The sequence below is a fragment of the Myodes glareolus genome, chromosome X (genome assembly GCF_982192425.1).
Source record: "Myodes glareolus chromosome X, mMyoGla1.1, whole genome shotgun sequence".
NCBI lineage: Eukaryota > Metazoa > Chordata > Mammalia > Rodentia > Cricetidae > Myodes > Myodes glareolus.
In genome coordinates this window covers 2,333,575-2,359,506 of record NC_142053.1, presented here as the reverse complement: position 1 = coordinate 2,359,506, position 25,932 = coordinate 2,333,575, and the positions used below count along the sequence as shown (strand labels likewise).

Sequence of the window (25,932 nt, the reverse complement as noted above, 5' to 3'; positions counted from 1 at the left end):
GGCAGAGGCAGGTGAATCTCTGAATTTAAGGCCAGCTTGGTCTACAGAGCAGGCTCCAAAGCTACAGAGAAACCCTGTCTTGAAAAACCTAAAATACACACACAAACAAAATAGGTCTACACACGTCCACAGTCTGGAGCAAACACCACAGGCACAGAGGCTGCCAGCACTCCACCTGGTTGGTTCTGCTTTTTAGCTTCTTGGGAATGGTTCATGGGTGACTGACAGGGCAGTTGTCACCAGTGTCTCTTTCTTTAGCCTCCTGACATCAATAGAAAGTGAGTAAAGAAATAGAATCAATGCCACTGAAGGATGCCAGTGGGCCAGTGTGGTCCTAGCCCAGAGCTAGCCACTGGGGTATGGAGATGTTCAGGCCCCAAGAAGATTAGGTGGGCAAGAAAACCACTGCTGCAGGGAATTTAGAAAGACCAAAAGACTAGAGGGGAGCTCAAAGGTGGTGTCATTACCAGGCGAGGGACAAGTGGGACCCCATGGAATCAGGTCTTGAGGTCTATCAAACTTATCCTCCGGAGATATAGAGGCCCAGGAAACCTCAAGGTCACACCAGTTATTTTCAATGTCATTTCATTTGTTTCCCAGATCTCAACAACCTGGCCACCTTCTGAGGCCTCAAGGCGGTGCCTGCCCCAGTGCCTAAGCTTGGGTGACTGGTACCTTAAAGTGCCTCTTGTGCCGAGGTGAAGATGATACTCCTTACATTCCTATACCTGGGCTTGGCACATGCCCTTACCCAGCTGCTCAGCACAGGCCTAGGATGGAGAGAGGCCCTCACCCTTGCACCCAGCCTTGACATTTTCACCTTTGGACCTCCCCACACACCGCAGTGACCATCTCCTCAAAGTGTCATCGGCTCACCCCCATGTTTCTCAGGCCACTATGTTCTTTCCCTCCCACCCTGACTCTGAACAAGCAGGGTCTTAAATCCCCAAGAGTAGCCAGCATCCAATCCCAGTCTGCTCTCACTTCCACAGGCTGACTGGTCTCTGCCCACACCTCATCCAGGTCACTTCTGCCGCAGTTCCTTTCCCTTTGCAGGTCTCACATCCGCGCACTCTATCCTTCTACTACAATGGAGTCCTCTGTACCGGTCCTTGGCATCGGATTCTTTCCTCTCTTAAATGCCCCTTGTTCCTTGGGTGGCTCCAGCACTTCCAGGATGTGTGCTATGGGTAACTCCTCTATGGCCTTTGTTTCTTCAGGAGGACTTTGGTCCCAGGCTGGGCCAGAGAAGACCCAAGTTTGAGTTCTCTGATGAGCAAAGAGACTCTGCCATGAAACAGGCACGTGACACACACACACATACACACACCCCTCCTCCTCCTCCTTCTCCTCCTGCTAGCCTGGGTGAAAATGCTGCCCCTCCCTCCTTCCTCACCTATCAGGCTCAATCTGGCTCAGACTGAAACTGCTTTTCTTTCTAAAGCCGCCTGATGGCTGCAGGCTTAGCACGAAGGGATGGGGGATGAGCCACCTGGGGACTTTGGTATCTGATCAGATCAGGGAGTTTGGGATTGAAATGGGCACGCTTCACCTTTCTAGTTCACCCCAGGCTAGTCTTGGACCTGGAAAATTCCCAAGAATCCTCTCAGTTGCCTGGAGGTCCCTATGGAACAGAGTAGGCAGGTGTTGAGTTTAGGGAGAAGGTCTGTACAGTAACCAGGCACCAGGGGGCAGTCTTACCCTATTCTTACCCCCGCATCCATAGGTCACACGCCCTACCCACCCCACAGCAGGCAAAGGGTGGACTAACTGGAGTGTCATGGAGTCCCCTTCTCTACCTTGGTGACAACTTGTAACCTTGATCCTCAACCAAGCAAGCTACCCTTTGCTCACTCTGGAGACACACAGAAATTGGTCACACCCAGAGCTGACACCTGGATCCTTAGCCTATCTTTGGGGAGGCCTAAATGTCTTGAGGAGACAGCTCAGTGCTTCTGGCAAAGTTCCACAGAACCCCTGAAGGCAGATCTCCCTCTCCAAACCAACGCAGAGATAGTCCTTCAGGAGGCAACCGACAAGGGCACCTGCTTTGGTGCAGGTACCAAGAAACTTTGCACCTGGGTACCAACTCTTCCTAGGTCCTAATTGGGAGACATGAGGCAGATTAGACGAACCTTGGTGAAGGACGGTCCACCAGGAAGGGAGACTCCAGGCTAGAAACAGTGGAGGGAAGGAGAAGGACTTAGGATGTCTGGAAGTCAGCCAAGGACTCAGTTTTCCTGGTGGTTCAGAAAAACCTGAGGGGACTTTGGCCCCACCCGGACCAGGTGATCCTGGAACGACTGGCGGCTCGGCCCACTGAGGAGGAGGTGCTGGCCAGCGCCCCAGGTAGCAGCCATCCTGCTCCGAACTAAAGCTGGAGGAGGAGGTAGGCGGAGTGACGGGGAGGGCGGGATGGAGGGGGGGAGGGGAACAGCCGGATCGTGGGGGTGGGGCGACAGTGACATCACCGGGAGTCGGTTCTTAAGCAGCAGCCGGTAGCGCCGGGAAAGAGACAGACAGTTGGAGTGCCTCTTGAGTCCGCCGCAGCCGGAGAGCGGCTGTAGCAGCCGCCACCGGGAAGGAGGGGGGCGAGGCGAGCCCGGGGCCACTAGAGCCGCTAGCTCCAGCTGAGCCGCGGGCGAGGACAGCCGGGCAGAGCTGGGCCGGGGCCGGGGGGCGCGGGCCGCAGGCCCCTTGCTCCGGCCGCCGCTTGCAGACTGTGGGCTTCCGATGCCACCCGCGGCGCGCTAGGGTGAGCCTCCGGCCAGGCGAGCACTCGCCGCCGCAGCCGCCGCCACCCGAGCGGCGGGCAGGAGTCTCGGGAGCCGCCGCCGCCCGGTCAGGCTCCACCGCCGCCCGCGCGCTCCCGGGCCCCCGACACACATGAGATTCTTCAGGCTCACTTTCAAGTGTTTCGTGGACTGCTTCTGACTGCGCCGCCCCCGCCGTCCCGCACCCCGCCCGCCCGCCGCCCCGTCCCCCGGCCCGGCCGCCCCCGAGGCCCCCGGGCGGGCCCGCGCTTTCGGGGCCCTCTCTCCAGGTGCCGCCGAAGCCCCTTGCCCGCCTGCCACCCTCAAGGCGTCGCGACCCCCGGCCCGGCCTCGCGGTCCCAGGGACCATGGCGAAGAAGAGCGCCGAGAACGGTATCTATAGTGTGTCTGGCGACGAAAAGAAGGGTCCTCTCATCGTGCCCGGGCCCGACGGTGCCCCAGCCAAGGGCGATGGCCCCACGGGCCTTGGGCCGCCCGGTAGCCGCCTTGCCGTGCCACCACGAGAGACCTGGACACGCCAGATGGACTTTATCATGTCGTGCGTGGGTTTCGCCGTGGGCTTGGGGAACGTGTGGCGCTTCCCCTACCTGTGCTACAAGAACGGCGGAGGTGAGTGCCCCCGCCCCTGAGCATCACAGCTTCTCATCAGGGGTCAGTTCCCACCCCAAGCCTGCCACAGGCCCACCAGAGCAGTGGGGTGAAGTCCAGAGGGTGGGGAGGCCCGCCCAGAGCGCGTGGGGACCATAGTGCCCCCTCACCGGCCAAGCACTCAGTGGCCCAGCGCACCAGCCTCCACCCCCCTCACCGGTCATGTGCCTGGCAGTGGAGGGGGAAGCTATCAAAGAGAGCTTCCTGATGAACTGAGGGGGTTACCTCCCAGACTTCCAGCCCAGACTGGGAGTGATTGGCCACTGAGGTGGGAAGGGAAGGCCTGCCCCCAGTGGAGGGGACTCCAGGAGGTGAGGAGCCCTGCCTGCACCCGTGGGTCAGGCACACAAGTGACACATTGTGTGCCCCCCCACGTGTGCACACAGGAACACACACAAACACAATGGGCCACTCTGTCCCTCCCCCACGCTCTCCCCTCCTCTCCCTTTTCTCTTCTCTCTTCTTCCCTCCCCTTTGACCCAGGCTTGGAACACTTGGTGCTTGAGCCAGGCTTGGGAAGTCTGCGGCCTGGCCCGACTGGCGCCGCCACTAGACAAGCTGCATGCACATCCCATGCCCAGTTGCTGAAGCTCAGCTTAGCAACAGTAGTGGGCACTTGCCTGTCCTGGGACTGCAAAACAGAACTGGATTGCTTGAGAGCTAAAGCAGCTAGGTGATGGGTGGGAAACTGAGTCCCAGAGGGAAGGCCTCTAGTACAAGGTCACACACAGAAAGGATGCTGGGAGCAGGATCCCGCCTGGCAAACTGCAGTTAACTCCATTACTGAGTAGCTGAGCCTGAGCAGAGTAGGGGGTCCTAGAGCAGTAGGGGGAAGTAGGTCAGAGCTGCAGCTGCTCTGTTCTCCCTTCCTTCCTACTAGCCCATCTAATTACTGAAATCTTGCCTCAGCCCCTTTCTTTGGCTTGTCTACCTGTGTCCTACACCAATACCCCCATAAGCAGAGGCTTGCCACCCACTCAGCTTCCTCCTGTGACAAAAGTACAGGGTAGTTGGGCTCACTGCCTTTGAACAAGCCCCCAAGTCTGAGCACCCAGCCTGGAAAACACACACGCACACACACACACACACACACACACACACACACACACGCACGCGTGTGCACGCGCGCACACACACCCTAGCCATTCCATCCTGTTCTGCTGCCTGCCAAAAAGATGATCTGCATGCATAAGCCTGTGTGGTTTTGATACCTGTGAAGTCACCCTAGGTGGTGTCCGCAGGCCAAGGACCCCATGGTAGAGAATACTGGCTAGGCACTGTTACTGTGCCTCCTCTCAACAAACCTAGAGTAGATCTCCTAGTATTGTTCACCTTGAGCCTCTGAGTCAGTGACCACTCTTGCACTGATTCACCCAGTGGGAAGTCATGGGACTGGGGCTCTGCCTGGGCCTTCTAGGACTTTGGAGGCTGGTCTGGTCTGTGAGGCCTGGGCAGCTTGCTTGGCTGAAGGGTTTGGGTTAAGTCCTTGCCTACTGCTGGGGCTCATTGGGACACATCCCGAGTCCACTCTATGCTTCCTCCACTAGGTGTGTTTCTTATTCCCTACGTCCTGATTGCCCTGGTTGGAGGAATCCCCATTTTCTTCCTGGAAATCTCACTAGGCCAGTTCATGAAGGCCGGCAGCATCAATGTCTGGAACATCTGCCCCCTATTCAAAGGTGAGCCATCCTGAGTACTCAGTACTCCTTTTTCAACTACTGGGATGAGGGCAGGGGAACAGAGTATAGCTATGACCCACATGAAGAAATTTTGTCCTGAGCTACTTGATTTGGGGGCTAGGTAATACCCTCCCAGGCTCAGGAGAGAATCTGCAGTTAACTTAAAGAGTCAGGAACTAGGGTGGAGTGGCAAGCTTGCTTAAAAGGGAAAGGATGAAGCAGAAACAGCTAAGCTTAGGGACAGAACCTGTTGGACACACTTGACTCACTCCAGAGGTCCTTATCCTTGCCTTCTGTAGCTGCAGGGTGGCAGTGGGACCTGGGAAAGGGGCAACATTTGAAGCCGAACTAGCAGCAGAATATAGTAGCCACACAAGGTAGGAAAGGAGGGCTATCTAGCTCTGGGCTAGATAAAGGAGCTGAAGCACAGAGATTAGTAGAGGAACAGGGCAAATGTTAGTGGGAGACAGACAGGAAAGGTGGCCCACTGTTGGAGCACACACAGTCGTGCTCAAAGTTTGGAGAAGCCTCTGGCAGGATAAAGGGAAGTAGAATACAGGGAAGGAAGGAGACATGTAAGAAGCAAGCTGTCAGGAACTCAGCAAGAATCAGTGCCAGCTCTGGAAAGGGAGATAATGGGGGTGGTAGAAAAATGGCCATAAAGAAGTCCAGAATAAAAGGAAGCTTCTCACTCAACCTTAGGCCTGGGCTATGCCTCCATGGTGATTGTCTTCTACTGCAACACCTACTACATCATGGTGCTGGCCTGGGGCTTCTATTACCTGGTCAAGTCATTCACCACCACTTTGCCCTGGGCCACGTGTGGCCACACCTGGAACACTCCTGACTGTGTGGAGATCTTTCACCATGAAGACTGTGCCAATGCCAGCCTGGCCAACCTCACATGTGACCAGCTTGCTGACCGTCGATCGCCTGTCATCGAGTTCTGGGAGTGAGTCGGGTGCCTCTGGGCCAAGCCTGTCCTATCTCATCCCTTGGGCTCTCTATATGTGGCCAAACCCTGGAGCACATGGCCAGGCATGCAAAACAACCACTCCTGGGCTTTGTCTGTCCCTATCCTCCTGGAGTGCCTAGGTCAGTCCTGGAGCTTATAGACATTGCTCCTACAGCAACATGTCATTTGCCATTGCCCTATCATGTTGACCCGGTTAAGAAGCCGAGAGACTGCATATTTGCAGAAGGTTGGGGTGAGCATGACCTGGGGTAGTCATACAGATCAGGTTTGTGGTGAGGGAGGACCCATCAACTCCAAAGCAAATCCCAGTCACTGTGCCCGCTGCTGACCTGACCCTCAGGTGCCTTCCTTTCTTTTCTACCCTAGGAACAAAGTCTTGAGGCTCTCTGCGGGGCTGGAGGTGCCAGGGGCCCTCAACTGGGAGGTGACCCTGTGCCTGCTGGCCTGCTGGGTGCTGGTCTACTTCTGTGTATGGAAAGGGGTCAAGTCAACAGGAAAGGTATAGCTGGAGGCAGGCAGGGTGGGGGCAGCATTGCCTGGGAGGGACACAAATACAACAGACAACAGGAGGTGACTGGACTGAGTAGACAGGTCTTTATTGTCACCCTGTTGATGGGCATTATTTCTTGTAGCCTTCAGACCTGAGGGTGAAGGTGAAAGGTCCAGGCCATACCTACCCTTCCCCATGTCCACCACTCCATCTCAACCCTTTCTCTTTCCTTCCTTTCCTTCTGCCTCTCTCTGTTTCTCCTTACTTATCTCTAGATGCCTAATCTTTGGGGCTCTCCTCACCTCTATGATCCTCAGGCCCCCCAGGAAGACTTCATATAGCCCTCCTTCAGAGGTTCCTTCTCAGGTTACAGATACAGATAAACCAACATATTAAAACTGCTAAGCCATGGAACATGGTCAGGTGCCTAGAGGGCCAGATAACAAACATTCATTCACAACAGAGTCCTCAACGGCTGTCTTTCTCCCTCCCTCTCCCTCCTTCCTTCTCTCTATCATCACCAATAACACTGAGCTATAAAACCAACCCTGTCCTCTTGCCCAGCTAGAATCCCTAGCTGCCATGGACCCCATCACCCTATCAAGGATGCCCTGGAGTTTGGGACCACAGGATTCTGAGGAATATGTACTTACTACAATCCCATGTAACATTGTCACAGATACTCCTTGCCCATACTCCCCAAACCTTCCTGTTCTCACAGGCATGTCCCCACATGGACATACTGAGAAGCTGCCCGTTAGGAGAGTTCACATTTTCTCACTCCCCATGGACTGATTTTCCTCTTTATACATTAGAAGTGCCTAGGGACCCTCACCTTGGAATGCCATGGTCCTGTCTCTCCCCTCCTACAGCTGACTAGTGCCTGCTATGAGGCTGCCTGGCTCCAGTCTGGCCCCTAGCTTCCCTGGGGATGGTTGGTCATTTAGGAATAGAATGAGTGCTACTGGCTTTCCTCACCCAAATTCTGAGCATGACTGCAGTTTGGGGAGACTGTGGCCCATGTGGTCAGCTCACAGTAGCCACCAAGCAGGACGTCACTTAAGGGGAGCAGGGGTTCAGAACCTCTCTGAGCACCCTGGCCCCCTAGATCGTGTACTTCACTGCTACATTCCCCTACGTGGTCCTTGTCGTGCTGCTCGTGCGAGGGGTGCTGCTGCCTGGAGCCCTGGATGGCATCGTCTACTATCTCAAACCTGACTGGTCGAAGCTGGGGTCCCCTCAGGTGAGGAAAGGTGCTTTATGACAGCAAGACTGGGGTACACAGCCTGTTGATTAGGGTCCCTTATGACTCTGCTCTTTGCCCATCCCTTCCAGGTATGGATAGATGCCGGGACCCAGATTTTCTTCTCTTACGCCATCGGCCTGGGGGCCCTCACAGCCCTAGGCAGCTACAATCGCTTCAACAACAACTGCTACAAGTAGGCACCCGCCTCTGCCCTGCCTGCCCTGCCTTGCCCTGCCCTGGAGCAGTGGGGCTGCCTAAACCAGAACATTCTACCCCTCCACCCCCAGGGACGCCATCATCCTGGCACTCATCAACAGTGGGACCAGCTTCTTTGCTGGGTTTGTGGTCTTCTCCATCCTGGGCTTTATGGCCACAGAGCAGGGTGTGCACATCTCCAAGGTGGCAGAATCAGGTGAGCTCCAGACCTCAGCCCACCTCCAGACCTGCAGAACTATCCTGATGTAGGGCATGCACAAAAGCATTCTGAAACGTGACAGACGAGTTCAGCTAGCTGTTGAGATGGCTCTAAGCAGCTGAAACAAGGCTGTTCTCTGGAGCCAGGAGGGCCTCCTGCCACCTACCTCTAAGGCTGCAGGGTGTGTCTTCATAGTTGTTGAGTACTGGAGATAGAAAAGGAGCTGCTCCTTCAGCCCCTGCTGTGTCACTCCAGGGCAACCAGAAACTACCATGGCTTTTGGAGCCCAGGGAGAGTAGTGTGAGTCAGGAGGTCCTGCTAAAATGGGGTGAGGCTACCAAGGACCACAGCCTTCCAGACTGTTGGTTTGAGATGCCTGTAGGACCTCAATGAGCCTAGCCATGCTGGGGCACAAATAGCCAAGTTTTTATTATCTGGGGGATGGGCACGACTTTGAGCATCAGGGTACTCAGGATGGTGCTGAGGGCCAGTCTCACCCTGCATCTTTGCACTCAGGACCTGGTCTAGCCTTCATTGCCTACCCACGGGCTGTCACACTGATGCCTGTGGCCCCACTCTGGGCTGCCTTGTTCTTCTTCATGCTGCTGCTGCTCGGTCTGGACAGCCAGGTTTGCAGGAGCTCTAGGGCAAGAATGGGGTAGGGGCTGGTGGTCAGGGGGCTTGGCACATTGGGCAAGAGATGCACGGGGACATGGGAGACCTGGGTCTGAGCTGCCCTGGCCACAGTTTGTAGGTGTGGAGGGCTTCATCACCGGACTACTGGATCTCCTCCCGGCCTCCTACTACTTCCGTTTCCAAAGGGAGATCTCCGTGGCTGTCTGCTGTGTCCTCTGTTTTGTCATCGATCTCTCTATGGTGACTGATGTGAGTAGGGTAAGGTGGGCTGTCAGTCTCCAGCCATGGGCCATCATCTTTCCTGACCTGGCTCTGTTCTCCAGGGCGGCATGTACGTCTTCCAGCTCTTTGACTACTACTCAGCTAGTGGCACTACCCTGCTGTGGCAAGCCTTTTGGGAGTGTGTGGTGGTGGCTTGGGTTTACGGTAGGTCAGGGTGAAGGGCTGGGCTAGAAATTGTAGGGTGGAAAGGAAGGGACTAGTCTCCAACTCTATCCTTCCCATCCACCTCACCCTATTCCAGGAGCTGACCGCTTCATGGATGACATTGCCTGTATGATTGGGTACCGACCTTGCCCCTGGATGAAATGGTGCTGGTCCTTTTTCACCCCATTGGTCTGCATGGTAAGACAGGGGAAGCTAGGCAAGTGGGGTTGTGTAATGAGGCCTCAATGACTGAAGACACGTGTCCACACAGGGCATCTTCATCTTCAATATTGTATACTACGAGCCGCTGGTCTACAACAATACTTACGTGTACCCATGGTGGGGCGAAGCCATTGGCTGGGCCTTTGCACTCTCTTCCATGCTGTGTGTGCCCCTCCACCTCCTGGGCTGTCTCCTCAGGGCAAAAGGAACCATGGCAGAGGTAAGGTCCCTACCCCACTCTTTCCTGGGAGGGGCAAACCATTATCCAGAAGCACAGCCAGCTCAGACTACAGAAGAAAAGCTTCTGTGGAACCAAGGAAGCAAGGCCCACCTGTCACTTTCCACACAAGGGCCACTTAACCCTGCTTCCCACTGTAGGGAGCATGACCTGGAAGGGTGCCTTGGTGGCAGGTAGCAGAAGCTATTGCCATGGGGGAGAGCAAGTGACTCATGAGAGGTTCTACATGCTCTCCTCTCCCACAGCGCTGGCAGCACTTGACCCAGCCTATCTGGGGCCTCCACCACTTGGAATACAGAGCTCAGGATGCAGATGTCAGGGGCCTGACCACCCTGACTCCAGTGTCTGAAAGCAGCAAGGTCGTCGTGGTGGAGAGTGTCATGTGATAGGCACCCCAGCTCACATCACCAGCTCATCCTTTGGTAGCCATAGCAGCCCCTGCTTTAGCCTCTACCCATCCCTCCAGGGGGCTTGCCTTTCCTTGACAGTTCGGGGGTCTGCCTGGGGGGAAGGGGAGGAAGCACCATGAGTGCTAACAAAAATAACTTTTTCCATTTTTAATAAAACACCAAAAATATCACAACCCACCAAAAATAGATGCCTCTCCTCCCCAGCCCCCAGCCATGCTGGTACTTGCATTGCTTCCAGGTCCCCCACCTCCTGTCCTTCCACTCAGTTCCCAGGACCCACCTCCTAGCCCTGCCAGCCCCACCTGCCTGCCTCCTAAGCTCTGCTCTGTAACACACCTTCACTCTGCAAACAGTGGCAGCTTGGGGAACAGGAGAGGAGGGAAAGAATGAGGTGGGACAGGAGGGTAGGCAAGAGAGGAACAGTGGAAACAAGGCAAATGTTTCAGCTGAATTAGACCCCTCTTCCCACCCCTATTCTAGAAGCTAGAGAGCCAGTCAGCAATGGAACCTTGTGTTCTTGCGCCAATTGCCACCGATATTAACTGTATGAGCTTGGGTCTGAATGTGTGTGTGTGTGTGTGTATCTGTGAGCACGCATGTGCGTGTATAGAAGATGTGTAGATCTTATCTCTTAGTGAAGGTGAATACCAGAAGTTAAACAGAGCCTCTGGGCAAAGAAGGCTTGTATTTTGCACATTTTATAAGGAAAAAAAAACAGAGTGAGACTTCTGCTTGTATATTTCTAAAAAGCCCCAACCACCCTCACCTTACCACTCCTCTCCTTCACATCCCCATCTTTCTTCTCTGACCCTAGCCAAGGAGTGTGAATTTATACTTAATTTTCATAGGCAAAACAAAAGCTTCAGGCTGTTGACTATGTGAGTCTGTTGTATGGATGTTTTGTACGGTCTCCAGCCTGAGACTGGAGGGGGTAAGTGGGAGCCTCCAGGGCATCCCCACACTATCCTTTTCCCCTAAGTCTATGGGGTAAAAGGCTATGCAGCATTGTCCCAGGGATCTGGGTCTGCTCACCTGGCATGCTCAGGCTTGCCCACACCCGGTTCCTGGGCTGGGTATGATTGCAGGGATCGCCCATGGAAGGGATCCTGGGCACAACAGCTCCCACCTCTGAGCTAAAGGCTGATGTACCTTTGACATCTCAAGTCTTCCGTAGCAGCTTAAACTCACATCTGTGTCCCGTCAAGCCTGAAATAGCCAAGTAGCCCCTAGAAATGCTTCCTTCACACAGGGCTAGACTAAGCCAGGGAGGTGGGGCTGGGTAGGAGTGCAGGCCTTTGGGGACATTCTTACTGTGCTAAAAAAGCCACTGCAAACATAGCAATAAAAACACTTCATTTTCCAAAACTGGCTCCAGCTTCTGCTTCTCTGGAAGATGGATAAGGTGGGGAGCCGGGTGTGGGGACCTTCCTCCAGCTCCAACTTGGCATTAGGTAAGGCCCATTCTGAGGGACTCTACACCTAACACCTTGCCAGAAACTGGAAAAAGTGGGGAAGAAATGCAGGCATAAAGCCTCAGTCCCCCAAGAGTGAAGAGCATGGGGTGACATAAGTTCAATAGGAACAAATACAGCAGAGAAGGGAGGCTGCAGCCGTGAGTCGCTCGCTCTAAGAATCTTACGAACTAGGCATGATAGCTTGTAGGCCCTGCACTTAAGATATTGAGGCAGGTGGATCAACGGAAGTGTGTTCCTGAACAAGTAGCTTTCCAAGATCGAAAAGTAAAGGGTACCCTGGGAGCACAGACAGTAAGATATAAGTTTGGGCAATGATCCACGGACTAGGGACCAGCATCTGGACCTGGTTTGTGGCACTTAAGTGGGGTAGGGAGGGTTCTTTGGATTGGGTTCTACTTTGCTGGTAGGGCCAAAAGGGGCTGTAGATGACTACATGATGCAGGATTGAGGAGTCAAGACAAACACCAGAGATTTGGTTTGAGACACAGGATGAATGGTGCTGCCAGGTCCTGTGATGACAATTGGGAGTTGGTTTGGGCATGTCTTGTCGTCCAAGTGGAGATCTCTGGTTGGCAAATGGACACAGGAGTTAGCCTGGAGCTAAAACTTCTGAAGTTCTCAGCTGGTGGTAGAGCATAAGTGAGTAAAAAGGGAGACTCAGCAAAGTACACTATCCTGGGCCCTGGCTGGCCAACAAGGATTAAGATGGTACTATAGTTCACTGTGTAGCAAAGAGATCATGGAGACTTGGACAAGAGTGGTCTTGGGCCACATGCAAAAACCTCACTAAAAATTGCAATAAAAGAAGTCAGGTGGGCAAGGTAGCAAACCTGTCAAATTTTGACCAAAAAGTCAAATTTTGACCAGGAAGACCAAAAGTTTAAGGTTGCTTGTGCTGCAGAGTGAGTTCAAGGACAGTCTAGTAGCTAAGGATATTGATCAATGGCAGAGAACCTACCTAACATATTCAAGGCCCTGGTTATCAAAGGTGTGGAGCATGGTAGGGTGGTGGTGAAGTTAGCTTAGCCTGGCAATCCCAGCTATTTGGGGAGCTAAGGCAGGGGAATCATAAATTCAGTCTGTCCTGGGCTACAGGGCAAGTTTAAAGTAATCCTGGGCAACATACGGATTGTTTCAAAACATATAAAGACCAAGAGATAGAGGTCAGAAGTAGAACACTTGCCTAGCATGTATAAGACCCTAGGTCTTACAATGCCCAATGGAAGAAGGGAGGAACCCAAATATACATGAATTAAAGTATGGCTTATCCATAAAATACAGTACTACTTAACCTGAAATAGGAAATTGAGATATATGCTACATGGGTGGCCCTGAAGGACATGATTGGTGAAATGAGCCACTTACAAAAGAACATTGTATGATTGTACTCACAAGAAATTCCTGTAACAGTCAAATCCATCTCTATGGATGATGAGTACCAGGGGTTGGGGTTAAGGGAACATGGTTTAAAGGGGACAGCTGCAATATGGGGAGATGAGCACTTAATTGTTATGTCCAACTACTTAATGCCATCAAACTATGTACCTGAAAATGGTGAAGATATGTAATGTGAATTCTAATTGGTCTTAATAAAAACATGGAGCCAGATACCAGAGTAAAAACAAAGGTCAGAGAAGCAAAGGAGCCAGCCACTACAGAGAGAGACTTCTTACCTCTACTGAATCCTCAGATAGAAAGGGTGAGCTCCTGTCTCCTCCTGCCTTATATCCTTCTTTCCGCCCAGCCATAATCCTGTCTCAAACCCCTAGTGGCAGGATTAAAGGTGTGTGCCTCCCAAGTACTGGGATCAAAGGCATGAGATCCCAAGTGCTGCAATCAAAGGTGTGTGCCACCATGCCTGGCCTCTATCGTTAACCAGTGGCTAGCTCCACCTTCTGATCTTCAGGCAAGCTTTATTTGTTAGAGCACAAACAAAATATCACCACAAAGACGTTTTATGTGTTACAAGTATATGAATTTATGTTTTACCATAATATAAAAAGGTGATACAAGATAGGTCTTGGAAGGGTGGGACATAGTGCACAGAGGTCAGTCTCTGATAAGTATGTGGTACCACAGCAGAGACCAGACAGCTCTAGTTCTGTTATGTGCAAAGTGGTTGTGTTCTATGCAGAGCAGGAAGCAGGCATCACCTGGTGCAGGCTATAGCCTCCCTTTCCCCTTCTTAGCACTCTTATTCAGTTTCTTTATTCCTTCACAGACCCCCTGCTCTTGCCCAGAGTGCTACTCCCAATCTCCTGCTTGCTCTCATCCTCTAAATCTCAGTCTGTTATCTTCAGCAGCAGAAAATCTTCGCAAAGTCCAGTAGACTTTTCTCCAGGCCCTCATACCAGTCTCTCTCTCAACTAACTCCACCCATAATGAGCTCAGAGTCTCAGGCTTTCTCCACCTAGTATCTATTCTGAATAAGAACACTAGTGTGTGTGTGTGGGGGGGGTCACACTAAAGGCCTTCCCAGCAAACTGTCACAACACCAGATACAAAAAATGGTAGCATCTCAGAAAGGCAACTTCACAGAGTTCACTGTGTGCTTCACTGGGTGCTACCATAGATGGGGCCTATTTACTCAGGAAATCAGCTTCTATACAAGGGTTTAGGAAACTGAGACCAAAAGGTCCAAGTAGAGTAAGAAAATAGAGTGGAAAACCATCAGACAGGCTGTCCCAGAAGCTGGGCTAGAGAGGAGAGTGCTCAGGGTCGGAGAAGAAAAGCAGGAGAGGTGATCTGGACTTTAGCCTTCCAAAGCACAGACAAGCAAGCTTAGGGAAACCCAAAGTAGTCCAGAACACTTCCTGGAAAAGCAGACTAGTCCTATGCCTTGGCATAGCAACCAGAGGGTGTTACCTCTACCCTCATGGGCACTGCCTCTAGACTGCTGGGAAAGGGGTAGCCTCCTCACAAGGCAGCCATGCTTTGAGGATGGGTAAGAGTGACAGGATACTTGAGAAGGCAGGTGATTGGCCTAATCCCAGACAGGTCAGACCGAAGTAGGAACATAGTTATTTGTCAACCTCTAGTCAATATCAACATCTTCAGGAGTCACTCCAATTCCAAGAGACACTAACCAGCTCCCACAATCCCTCTTCAGTCTTCACAGACAGTAGGCATAGCACACACCCTGAGCAGGAAGGCTAATGGGGGACAGGGGGTGACAAGCATGTGATCGGGAACAGGCCCTTTCTTGTGCCTTGTTGGAGGGAAGCTTAGCTGCAGGCTGATCTTGCTCTAAGGAAGCAAGCAATGAGGGCATGGACCTGTCAGCAAAACAAGTCAGTGCAGAGAGGCAGGACCCCATCCCATCCCATAAGTCTTCATAGCTGGTGGGCAGTAGAGACACAGGCACTCTGCAGTCCCTTCTTGATTGCCTTGCAGCCCCCCTCTACTGCCTTGTTCTGCCCTAGCCAGTTCTAGGTCACTGCCAAGGACAGTCTCCTCTCCCAGTCAGCATTAGTCAGAGGTCACGCTGTAAACCTTCAGAAGGGGGTTGGGCAGCGAATGACTGGTGGCGCTCTGCCACATTCTATCCTTCCGAATGTGATGAATAGGAACCCAGAGAAAGTACCAGGAAGTCCTGCTGGTTTACCTGGCTTCCCAGACAGTTACCAGCGCCCAGGGAGGCTGACAAGACAGACACTCCCTAAGAGCCATAAAGTGGAGTTGTCCTGGTTGAAGCGGAACAAGAGGGGTAAGAGCAGGGGCAAAGAAAACAGGAGTTTTGAGGGCAAGCGTGAGCCTGCTCTTCAGGGGCTAAGAACAAGTCCAAGGAAAGGAAGAATGTCACACTGAACCTGTGCAATCTTCTGGACACTCTTCAGCTTCGAGAGGGCAGAAGCAGAACCATCCCCAAAACCTCAGACACAAATAACTTGTAACCTAACATTTATTGTCCTCGGGATAAAACAGGTGACCTGTCTCACAACCACTTTAAGGACATACAGCAAAATAAATGGGGCTCAACTGCAGGCCAGGTCACAAGTGCTCTTCTACACTTCTAGGACTGGAAAGTACCCTGGCCAGGCAGGACCATGGCAAATTACTCCAAATGAGCAACAATCAGGTCCCTTTTGGTTTGATGGCAGGTATGTGTAAAGGGGTCAAAATAATGATCTGTAGGCTGTAGAAGAAAACTGGGGAAGTAGAAGGGGATAAACCCAAGTACCAGAGGGAGAGGGTAAGCTCTCAGTAAACAGTGAGCATGGATCAGGACGAAGCATCAGGGGAAGAAACAAGCCTTTACTCCTCCTTCTTGTCCGAGGGACCGCGTACTAAGGCCTAGAAAAGGAAAGAAACCCCAAAGAAGTTAGCAGACCCTATCCCCAAGCCCTTGGGCCTTTAGTATTATGCCCCCAAACATTTGGCTTTTCTCTCCTGTTAATAGCAAGTACCCAGGCAAACAAAGTACCCTACCCTCAACAGGACCCAAAAGTTTGCCAGGGTGAGTGTATCAGCCCATCCATCCACTAGGGAAGACCCTGTACCTACTGCCAGAAGAGGAATGGCAGGACCTCAGTGAATTGAGCCCCATCAAGAGCAGTGGCAGCTGGAGGTGATAACTGTAGCTCTCTTTTACTACAATGAAAGCAGAACCAAGACCTCCTCTAGAGCACACAGCAGACCACCAGCCTTTTAAGTTCCAATTTAGGGCCTTTCCACCATTGTGTACTATGTACTGGTGTTCTTAAAAACCAAATCTTTAGGGGTCAGGAGATAGTATCTGGCATAAAAGTGTGAGGACCTAGGTTCAATCCCCAGAACACATAAAAAGACAGGTAAAGTAGAACATACTTGTTATCCCAGAGTTGGGAGACATACGAGGCAGATCTCTATAGCTAGTCAGCTTAGTTTACTTCATAAATTCTAGACCAATAAGAGATCCTGTCTCATAAAAATAAGTTGGATAGCTCTTGAAGAGTGATACCAAGGTTATCCTCTGGTGTCCGTAGTCATGTGTGGACATGTGCATGGACACATAGACCCCCAAGTCCTTTCCAGATAGCCTGATATATTCTGAGGGCACAGGGACTCCCTGTGGGGCTGGGCTCTCCCTCTAACTCACTACCTAATACAAACCAAACAAATCTAGGAATATCTATTTATCTCCTTCCACTCATCTTCCTGACCACCTGAGCTTCCAGCTATACCTGGAGTTGTGAGGCTAGCCTAAAAACTCAGATAAACAACCAGAGCCTACCAAGTGAGGCACCCTTTGAAACTTTCTCCTCATTTGCCAAACAGTATTCCCCCTGGATCCCACAGGAGAGGTAGCTAGAACAAGATCCCTACTTATTGAAGGGTTTTGTTTTTTGAGGCAGGGTCGTAGTGTCTAGTCTAGGCTGACCTAGAATTTTCTCGATTCTCCAGCCTCAGCTTCCTAAAGTACTGGCATTTCAGGTGTGGCCACCACACCCAGCTTTCCCAAGAACGTTCCTGATTTTTTTTTTTTTTAAAAAATCTACCACAGCTGGTCATAGCCTAGAATGATAAGTACCTCCTCTTTAAGGGCTTGGCACTGGATTTAAGGTAGTAAGGGCTCAAAGCAGAGAGAGCCAACCTATTGATATGAGCTGCCCTTAGCAGGTTCCAGCCCAGCACCTAGTACCATGCCATACCTCCTGCATGAAGGGTTGTAGCAGCTGAGTCTGCCCACACTTAGCAATTAGCAACACAAGAAGCAGTAAGGGAGGGCAGGAGAGCAACACCAGTAAGACACCTAGACCTACTACAAGGCCTATAGAAGTAGCAGCAGGCTCCCCAGCACCCCTAGGAACTGTGCTGCAGGATCCTGACCTGAACCCTAACCCCTACAGGTAGGGAGACACTGACCTGCAGCTTGGCATGCTCTTCCAGCAGACGGTCGTACTCCTTGGTAAGGCCCTCAGACTGCTTCTGCATGGCAAGAGCCTCGTTTTCAGCTTTCTCTAGCTCTGGCAACAATACAAATGAATACAGGAAGAAATTAAAAGACTGGGATTATGTAAGAAAAAACACCTACCTATGAATAACATGAAAAATTGTTCTGAATCTGTCTCAAAAGAGGTTGTACAGACAGTTTCCAGTGTTTGTCAATGTCTCTGCCTTGACATCTCTTCTACTAGAGAGGTGAAAGGAAGGGAAGACCCAACAGGTTCACAGAACAAAAAATCAGAGCACCGCCCCTATTGAGTCCCTTCAATGGAGGGATGCTGATGGTTCTCAGGAGGGGTGAACTTTTGAATGGCCAGCAGTGACAGGCCATGAGCAAAATCCCAGCATTAAGTGACAGTGATACCTTGCAGAGTATCAGTGGCCAATGCCTACAGTATTGAATGAGTTTGGGCTTAATGTAGGAGAAGGAAAACAGAAGGGAGAAAGGGAGAATAGACCACACAAATTCTTCCTGACACTCCTTTTGTTCTCAGCTCCCAAGCATCCTGCCCCCCCCCCCCCCCCCGCCTGCCTGTCTTGACAAGAAACCCCTAGGAGGCACTACTAAAGCATGCACAGCAGCTGCTAGGGCTTCTCCAAAGCCCTAAACCACTAAAATGTTCTAGCTATGAACTTGCTCAGTCACATTTGGGTGTAAAGGTGCAGAATGCTGTTTGTTTCCACCCGACTCTAAAGTTTGCACATGAAGTGTACTATTAATACTTGATCCAAGGGGGCAGCAGTATGCAGTGGAGTGTAACAGGAGGGCAATCTCACTTTTCTTGCTGTTGGCCAGCTCATCCTTTAGCTTCTTCAAGTCATTCTTCAGGCTCTTGTTCTCCTCTAACTTCACCTCAGCACTCCCAACATCCAACTTGCCTCCGTCTTCAGCCGCTCCCTAGGGAAAGTGAAGGTGAAGCATCTCCAGAGCAGTCAGCGTACTCCTTTGAACTGTAATTCCTCAAGCTACCTCCAACAATTACTTGCACTTTTGGAAATGTCAAGACAGAACTGACCACTATAAGCTCCCAGGCACGGACCAGGCTATGGCTAGCTGCTCAGGAAAGGAGAATAGCCAGTAGGGGTACCTGCTGCATTCTCACAGGCCGCACACTCTGCCTACCCTGGCCCCTAGACCTACCTTCCCACCAGTAAAGCTCAATTTGCTGTCACCTGGAACTCTCTGCCCAGATAACCTAACTACTCTTATTCCTTCTCTTCCTGGCTCTTGCAGCTGACTGCAGCAAATGACCCCAAAATTTGTTCCTATCCACCCCACCAGTCTCCAAACCATCACTCTCCTTCCTAGCTTAATACTTCACCTCCTCTGACAGGCTAACAAACTGGTCTCTGCTTCTTCCCTAGTACCAAGGGGTCCATTAGCCCCATGTTGCTGAAAGTGTTGCACTGACAGCTAACTTCTGAAGAATAAGAGGCTGAGAGTCCCAACAGAAGTCCCTGTTCCCAGAAGATCTATTCTCATCAGAGAAAACTGCAACTGGCACCAGCATATGGATACAATAGTAGTGATACCCTCTTCCTTTACTGTGCCTCTACCAGCTAACAGAAGGCACCAGACTCACCCCAGATTCTTTCAACAGGCACACCCTCCCCACTAAAAACTTCCTTTATCAGGCAACAGCACTCTCACAAAGGTCCCAGTCTAATAGTGACCACTGTGAACCCTTAGAAATGTGGCTCTAGAAGGCAGACTTAACTCACCTTCTTTAGCTGGTCATTCTCCTCCATGTATTTCTTGGCCGCCTCACTGGCACTTTCTGCTTGCTTTTTAAAGGCTTCATTGGAGGCCAGCAGTGTGGCCTGCTGGGAGATGAGAGTTACCAGGCGTCTAAGTAAGCTGCAATTGTTTACAAAAAGAGGGAGAAGTAAGAAGCACAAGAGCAAAGGGCCTGGCAGGAACTCTTCTTGGCTGCTACCTGTTCAGACTGCCTCCAGCCTGGACCTGGCAACACAAAGTGGGGCCCAGGAATTGTCCTTTGCCACCTCCCCCAAACAGCTACTCTGGGCTCTAGGAAGTTATCTCGGAGGGGTTGGAAACAGAAGCACATCCAGACATGGCCTAGCTATATAGAAAAAGATCTTAAACCACCAGCACTTTCCAGGTAAGGGCCTAGATGTACTAGACAAGCCTCAGCACTATTTGCTTCATTGCGAGGTCAGGCTTGTTTCCCTAAGAGAACAATGTCAGAAAAACAAATTTGGGCACTTCCAACATGCCAAGTGAATTCCTCATAGCTACTTTATGAGGTAGTTACTTTTGCTACCCTCATTTGACAGAAAACCTAGGTTCAGCAGAATGAAGCAATATATCTAAGATAAAGAGCCAGAAATTCATATAACTATAATTCCAATTCCCATCTACCTGCATTGAGAAACATTCTCTCTCAGCTTCCAAGTCCCAACATGAGTAGATAAAACTCTTCGCCAAATCCCCTTCCCAAACACATCTTACAACTAGCTGCCATAGTGTATCTAGTATATAATAGCATTCAAACTGAGGTTGTCTTTTGCTACTTGGAACAGAGAAAGACCAACCAGGACACAGCCATCTGTTGCCTGTCTCGAGCATCTGGAAAGGTAAACAGATAGCAAGTGGGGATAAACACTGGTCCCTGAACAGTAAGACTAGATAGAGGACAGAAGGACTTGCTACAGTCTTGAGAAAGACACTGCTCAGGCAGCCAAGAAAGGAGAGTACTTTCCCACATGTCTCGGAAAGTCTAGCCACAGCACTTGGAGTCAGGCAAAGTGCATGCAGAGGCCTGGGGAAAAAGGAAAAAAAAATATGTCTGATGCCTGTGTTCCAGGACACTTCAACAAAAGTGCTTGCTCAGAGGAGCAGCAGCAGCCTTGGTAGCCTATTCCAGGGCTGGCCTTTCTGGTCCATGATGCATTTGCGCTCTGTCATTCCACCTACAGCCTGGGTAGGCAAGGGAATCAGAAGCACAGAGCACTATTCTCATCTTCAGCCCAGGCTCTGCAGGGCTCTAGAAGAACCCTTTTTGGGAACGCACATGTGGAATAGAGGGGTTTTATAGGTCTTGCTTTGGGGAGACACTCCCAGGGGTCTCCGGTGGCACAGTGAAAACCAGGCTGTTGATTCCTGGCAGGAGAGGAGAGTTTCCAGTGACATGTGCTCTCTAAAATTAGCGGCCCAGACCTCGTGGCCTAGAGCTCAGGTTTCCCTGCCTCAGCTTCGAGCTGCCCACCAGCCTGCCCCCCACTGGGCTGAAGCCCTGAAAGCAGAAGTTACCAAGCACTCCAACAGCCAGCAAGAAGTCATGGGCCTGACTTACAGTGGTCAGAAGTCACAGAGAAGCCAGAAAGAAAAGCAACTCCCAACACAGAAGCTTCCTGGTTCCTGAACAGATTTCTAAAAGTTTAAGAAAGCCCACTCCATATCTAGAAATGGGGGGGAGGGGGCGCACCAATGCATGCCATCTAATGGTAAAAATGGGGTCCATGGACACTTTTGGGTCCTAGCAAAGATGAGTGAGTAAAATCAAGGGTTCCCACTCCTACCTGGACAGGCAAATAGCTGCTAGGGAGTATCCACAGCTGTCACCCCAGTGGTAGATGACACAACCAGAAAGGCAGTACTATCAGGAATGACAATCACAATGCAACAGCTATCTTCTGTGCTATCAAAGGCTTTTCCTCAGATATCGCAAACCAGGGTTTCCTAGATAGTTCAGGATACCCACAGAAGATATACCAGATATACCAGGATGCCCAAGAATAAGATCTTGGACAGTGTCTGCTCACAATTCTGGCCTTTGGTTTCCAGTCATTAAGAAGACAACCACAATGCCAATGAGGTCCTGATTTTCCTTCCTCTGGTCAACTGTCATGGACACTTCCCACTTCCCTTCCAGAACACCCTCATTGGCACCCCCAACATACACAGTGCAGTTCTTTCATACCACCTGTGTCACCATCCCTTAAACATGTCTAGTTCTATACATCAACCACCATATCCTTTCTTAGCCAGTTCAACTACCACCTCCCTTAGGAAACTCTTGTTGGGGAGGTACCCTCTGATGCTTCCACAGAAGCCCCCAGTACACTCCAGGCTCTTGTATCCACTTTCTCAGGATATTCAGTTATTGGATTGCCCTATCATGCTACAAATACCTTTAGGCTGGCCCTATAGCAGCCATCTCTGCTCTCCCAGACCAAGTACAATGAAAAGAAACTTTCCAGGTGACCTAATTTCACTCCTGGGACAGGGGAAGGGCCGTGTTTGAGGTTGCTTGTCAGGTCCAAGCCTGCCCTTTTTTTCTTGCAAAACCCATGTCTGCCTGGCACTGGGGGAGGGGAGGAGGACAAGCTGATATAGCACTTACCACACTATCTAACAAAAGAGAAGATAAAACAAGCAGCAGGAGGTGCTGGCTCACACTCTTTCAGCGAGCAAGCTGGGCTTATGGCTGAAGTGGAAGCTGAGAAGCTACATGGAAAGCTCAATTCACTACCTCAAGCTGGGCCAGAGACCCAAGCTCTGCCCTCCACCCCAAACCTTAGGGCCCCAGCAAGACAGATTAGGCCCTTTCCAGCATTTGCCAGCCTCAGAGTGAGCTTTCTGGAATATTTTACTGCTCTTTCTCACACCGAGCTACGCATCCAGATACCACTTGCTAGTCACCTCTCAGGTACTGTCCCGAGGCCCCTAGAACTGAGTGTGGTATATGGTGAACAAGGACAAGCTTGAGAATTGCCATACTGTGATCCTAAAACACATCAGCCTGCAGAAATCAGAAATGACTACTTCATGGCCTCTACTCCTGCTGTGTTATCTATCATGCATTGTTTTGTTTTATCTTCTAAACACTGTTAACTCATATCAACTGTTCATACCTATTTACTTTTAAAAAAAACACACAGGTGACGTGGTGATGCACACCTTTAATCCCAGCACTTGGGAGGCAGAGACAGGCAGATCTCTGTGAGTTTGAGGACAGGCTGGTCTACAGAGCTAGTTCCAGGACAGCCAGGACTGTTTCACAGAGAAACTCTATCTCAAAAAAACCAAACAAAAATAAAAAGCACAAGTAAAAACCAAAGAGCCAAAGAGAATTTCTAAAGGTCTAGGGTACTCATTGACAACAGCTCAGGGTTCAGATTAACTAAATCCAAGCACAGACATGAAGCCCAGAGAACAACACTTAACGGAATACAGATGTGTCCTGAACTCAACTTGTCGTTCTTGGTAAAATATTCTTGGATGCTAAGCAGGGCACAATGCTTTCATAAAAGGCCGAGTAAACAAGAGAAGGCAAGAGAAGCTGAATCTCTCTCTGGCCTCTAGAGAAACAGGCCAAATATGTCAAGTAAAGAGACAAGGCTCACAGGGACTTTTCACCTATCTGCCTCAGTGAGCAAACAAGAGAAAAACATGAACAGGAAATGGGAAAAGGACCAAGCCCAATTGAAAAGTCCCATGATGTGGCTCAGAAGAGCCTCAGCTGAGAAGCCGCCCCTTCAGACATAAGTTGTATATCCAAGTTCTTCTATGCTTCAACCCCATGCCAAGTAGGGCCCTGGTGTCACAGTGCCACCTGCTGATTTTATGCTGTTACAGTCTAGCATATATCATCTAGCATACTAGCATACAGTCTACAATGTGGCATGGCCCCGGGATACTCTGAATATGTCTCAGTTATTGAAGAAAAGGTGAGATGGCTACCCTGACAAGGTACCACAACCAGGAGATGCCAAAGCAAGAGCAGGTGAAGCAAGGTAGCATCAGAGCTTCCATTGCCCAAGGCCTCTCAAGCTCAAGTACCAGCAGCCATAAAAATAAGGAAGAGATAGGGCGTCAAACCAGCCATGCTCAAAAAAAAAAAAAGCATAACGCTCAAGGCTCTCCAAGGAGATCCATATGGCTGAGTCATAGCAGAGCGTAAAACATGACTCCTGGGATCATAGCATCAAGGATCTATGTCAAGTCTATGCCCAAGGTGACATGTCAGAAAGATCCCTTGACCAGGGCATAACAGGAAAACTAGATAGAGCAAGAATAGCAATAGAACACTTAGGAGAGGTGGTGTGGGAGAATTGTCTGTATTCTGTCAATCATATTTTAATAAAACGCTGATTGGCCAGTCAGGCAGTATAGGTGGGAAAGCCAGACAGGAAGTAGAGGTGAGGCGATGAGAACAGGAATATTCTGGGAAGCAGGAAGCTCCCTCCGTCACTCCTGCGCAGACCACCGAAGAGGCAGCATGTAACTTGCCCAGCTGAGAAAGGTAGGAAGTCATGTGGCTAATGTAGATAAGGATAATGGGGTAACATAAGTTATAAGAGTTAACAAGAAGCCTGACCTAATGGGCCAATCAGTTTATAACCTTATGGAGTCCTGTGTGTGATTTCTCCTTGGGATTTGCCGGTTGTGGGGTACTGGGTGGGACGGAAACCCCAACAAGCTGGCCCCCTCATGTTACAGAGAGGCTCCTGCCAGTGGACACAAAGGATAATGGTGACTCTGCTGTGGTAGTAGTCATAAGGGTAGAGGAAGAAGGGACCCACAGACTATGTCATGAGTACAGTTTCAGATTTGAAGAAAAGAGTTCTGAATGCTATTACAGAAGAATGTGAAAGTTTGTCAACAGTATTGTTTTTATACTTAAGATGGTGACAATTTTAATGTTTTTCATTAAAATTGCACAAAACACATGAGATGACAGGACAGCATACCCTCAGTTCCTGGGTTCGGAGACAGGGTTAAAGTAGTGGTTTTCAGGGGCTGGAGAGATGGCTCAGAGCATTGCCTGCTCTTCCAAAGGTCCTGAGTTCAATTCCCAGCAACCACATGGTGGCTCACAACCATCTGTAATGAGGTCTGGTGCCCTCTTCTGGACTTCAGGCATATACATAGAAAGAATATTGTATACATAATAAATAAATAAATAGATGAAAAAAATTTTTGAACAAAAAGTAGTGCTTTTCAGGCATAGCACATGTCACAGGAAAAAATCCAAGAGGTAGGAAAGAGACTCAAGTATTATATCATGGAGGATGGGCATGGTTTCTGTTAGGCTAAAGTTAGAACCATGGGTGAATGTACCTGGCTTTCTCTCACCACTGGCACTCCATCTTCCTAGCTTCCCTGTCCTTTACAGCTCCCAAACCTCTTCCTCTTTCTGGAATACACACAGTCCTGACTGTCTGTGCCCAGTAGCTTGCCTGCCTTGTCCTCCCAGGCATGCCCCCCTCCCTACCGTGTGCTCTGCTCTCCCTATCCATGAGCTGCTCCCTCAGAAAATTCCTTATCAAGCAGTCCACAAAGTTCCCTTTCTTTTTTTGGGGGGGGGGTTGTTGCTTTTGAAGCAGGGTTTCTCAGTGTTCTGAACTAGCTCTGTAGACCAGGCTGGTCTGGAACTCATAGACATCCGCCTGCCTCTGCCTCTTGAGTGCTGGGATTAAAGTAATATGGTGGTATGCTACCTCATCCAGCCAGAGCTCCCTTTCTAGCCAGTGACCACATTCAATATGCTCAGAGCAAAACATCCCAGCTGCCAGTGCCTCTCACACCACCTCCTGGTATGGGACAATGGTCTGTATTCTATCAATTATATTTTAAATAAACACTGATTGGCCAGTAGCCGGGCAGGAAGTATAGGCAGGACAACCAGACAGGAAGTAGAGGCAGGTCAGTGAGAACAGGAGAATTATAGGAAGAAGAAAGTCCTAGTCTACAGTCATGACCCAGCCACAGAAGACGCAAGATGTGACTGCCTCGTCAAATAAGGAACCGAGCCACATGGCTAACAAAGACAAGAATAATGGGCTAATATAAGTTGTAAGAGTTAATAGGAAGTCTGAGCTACTAGGTCAATCAGTTTATAACTAATGGAGACCTCTGTGTGATTTCTTTGGGACTTAATGATTGCGGGAACTGGGCAGGACAGAAATCCCGACAACAACCTTCTTCCTGACTCCTATTACTGCCTTAGTTCAGTCACCTGCATTTCTCGTGATGATTTTTCACTCCTAAATTCTCCTGCTTTCCTCCAACCTATATACTTTTACAAAAAAAAAACTTTAAATTCATGAAGCTGACCAGACATAGTACTACTTACATAACTGTTCACTACTGAGAGATCTTGCCCTTTGTCTCTTCTGACCCACCTACCCTACTCTACCAGCCAGGGCCTGTCCAGCTCCTCACAGTGAATTAAGAACACAGAAGGAAGGCTGGCTGCTCCAATACCCCCCATCTACCGGACCCTGCAAGCTACAAGCCCCACCCTGCCCCCAAGCTGAAACAAAGCTTGCTACAATACAGAGAGGACCAAGAAGTAAGTGACCAGTCACCTGGCGGAACACCCCACGCTCTAGGCCCTTCATTC

At 50.5% G+C, this 25,932-nt stretch overlaps 2 protein-coding genes across 3 annotated transcripts in view; one reads left to right on the top strand and one right to left on the bottom strand.

Moving 5' to 3' along the window:
- The first annotated feature begins 2,511 nt into the window (after nucleotides 1-2,511).
- Nucleotides 2,512-11,525, top strand: Slc6a8 (solute carrier family 6 member 8). Its single transcript, XM_048457595.3, has 13 exons — nucleotides 2,512-3,383; nucleotides 4,970-5,101; nucleotides 5,804-6,053; nucleotides 6,444-6,576; nucleotides 7,676-7,810; nucleotides 7,903-8,006; nucleotides 8,101-8,225; nucleotides 8,745-8,857; nucleotides 8,976-9,113; nucleotides 9,188-9,290; nucleotides 9,388-9,488; nucleotides 9,562-9,732; nucleotides 9,996-11,525. The coding sequence occupies exons 1-13, from the start codon at nucleotides 3,122-3,124 to the stop codon at nucleotides 10,134-10,136; spliced, it is 1,908 nt and encodes a 635-aa protein (XP_048313552.2). The 5' UTR covers nucleotides 2,512-3,121; the 3' UTR covers nucleotides 10,137-11,525.
- A 3,993-nt stretch (nucleotides 11,526-15,518) lies between these two features.
- Nucleotides 15,519-25,932, bottom strand: part of Bcap31 (B cell receptor associated protein 31) — a 37,668-nt gene continuing 27,254 nt past the window's right edge. For both annotated transcript variants that reach the window (XM_048457737.3, XM_048457736.3), the window contains exons 6-9: nucleotides 19,283-19,418; nucleotides 18,338-18,458; nucleotides 17,480-17,580; nucleotides 15,519-15,928 (exon numbers count right to left, since the gene is read on the bottom strand). In XM_048457737.3, coding sequence (XP_048313694.1) covers nucleotides 15,890-15,928; nucleotides 17,480-17,580; nucleotides 18,338-18,458; nucleotides 19,283-19,418 — 397 coding nt within the window. In that variant the 3' untranslated portion in view covers nucleotides 15,519-15,889. The remainder of the gene's footprint in view (nucleotides 15,929-17,479; nucleotides 17,581-18,337; nucleotides 18,459-19,282; nucleotides 19,419-25,932) is intronic.

Excerpts from the sequence above, each read along its gene's own strand:
- Slc6a8 (XM_048457595.3), top strand. The coding sequence starts at position 3,122 with ATGGCGAAGAAGAGCGCCGAGAACGGTATCTATAGTGTGTCTGGCGAC. Across the intron at positions 7,811-7,902 it reads CGAAGCTGGGGTCCCCTCAG|GTATGGATAGATGCCGGGAC; the intron begins GTGAGGAAAGGT and ends CATCCCTTCCAG. Across the intron at positions 9,489-9,561 it reads TCACCCCATTGGTCTGCATG|GGCATCTTCATCTTCAATAT; the intron begins GTAAGACAGGGG and ends GTGTCCACACAG.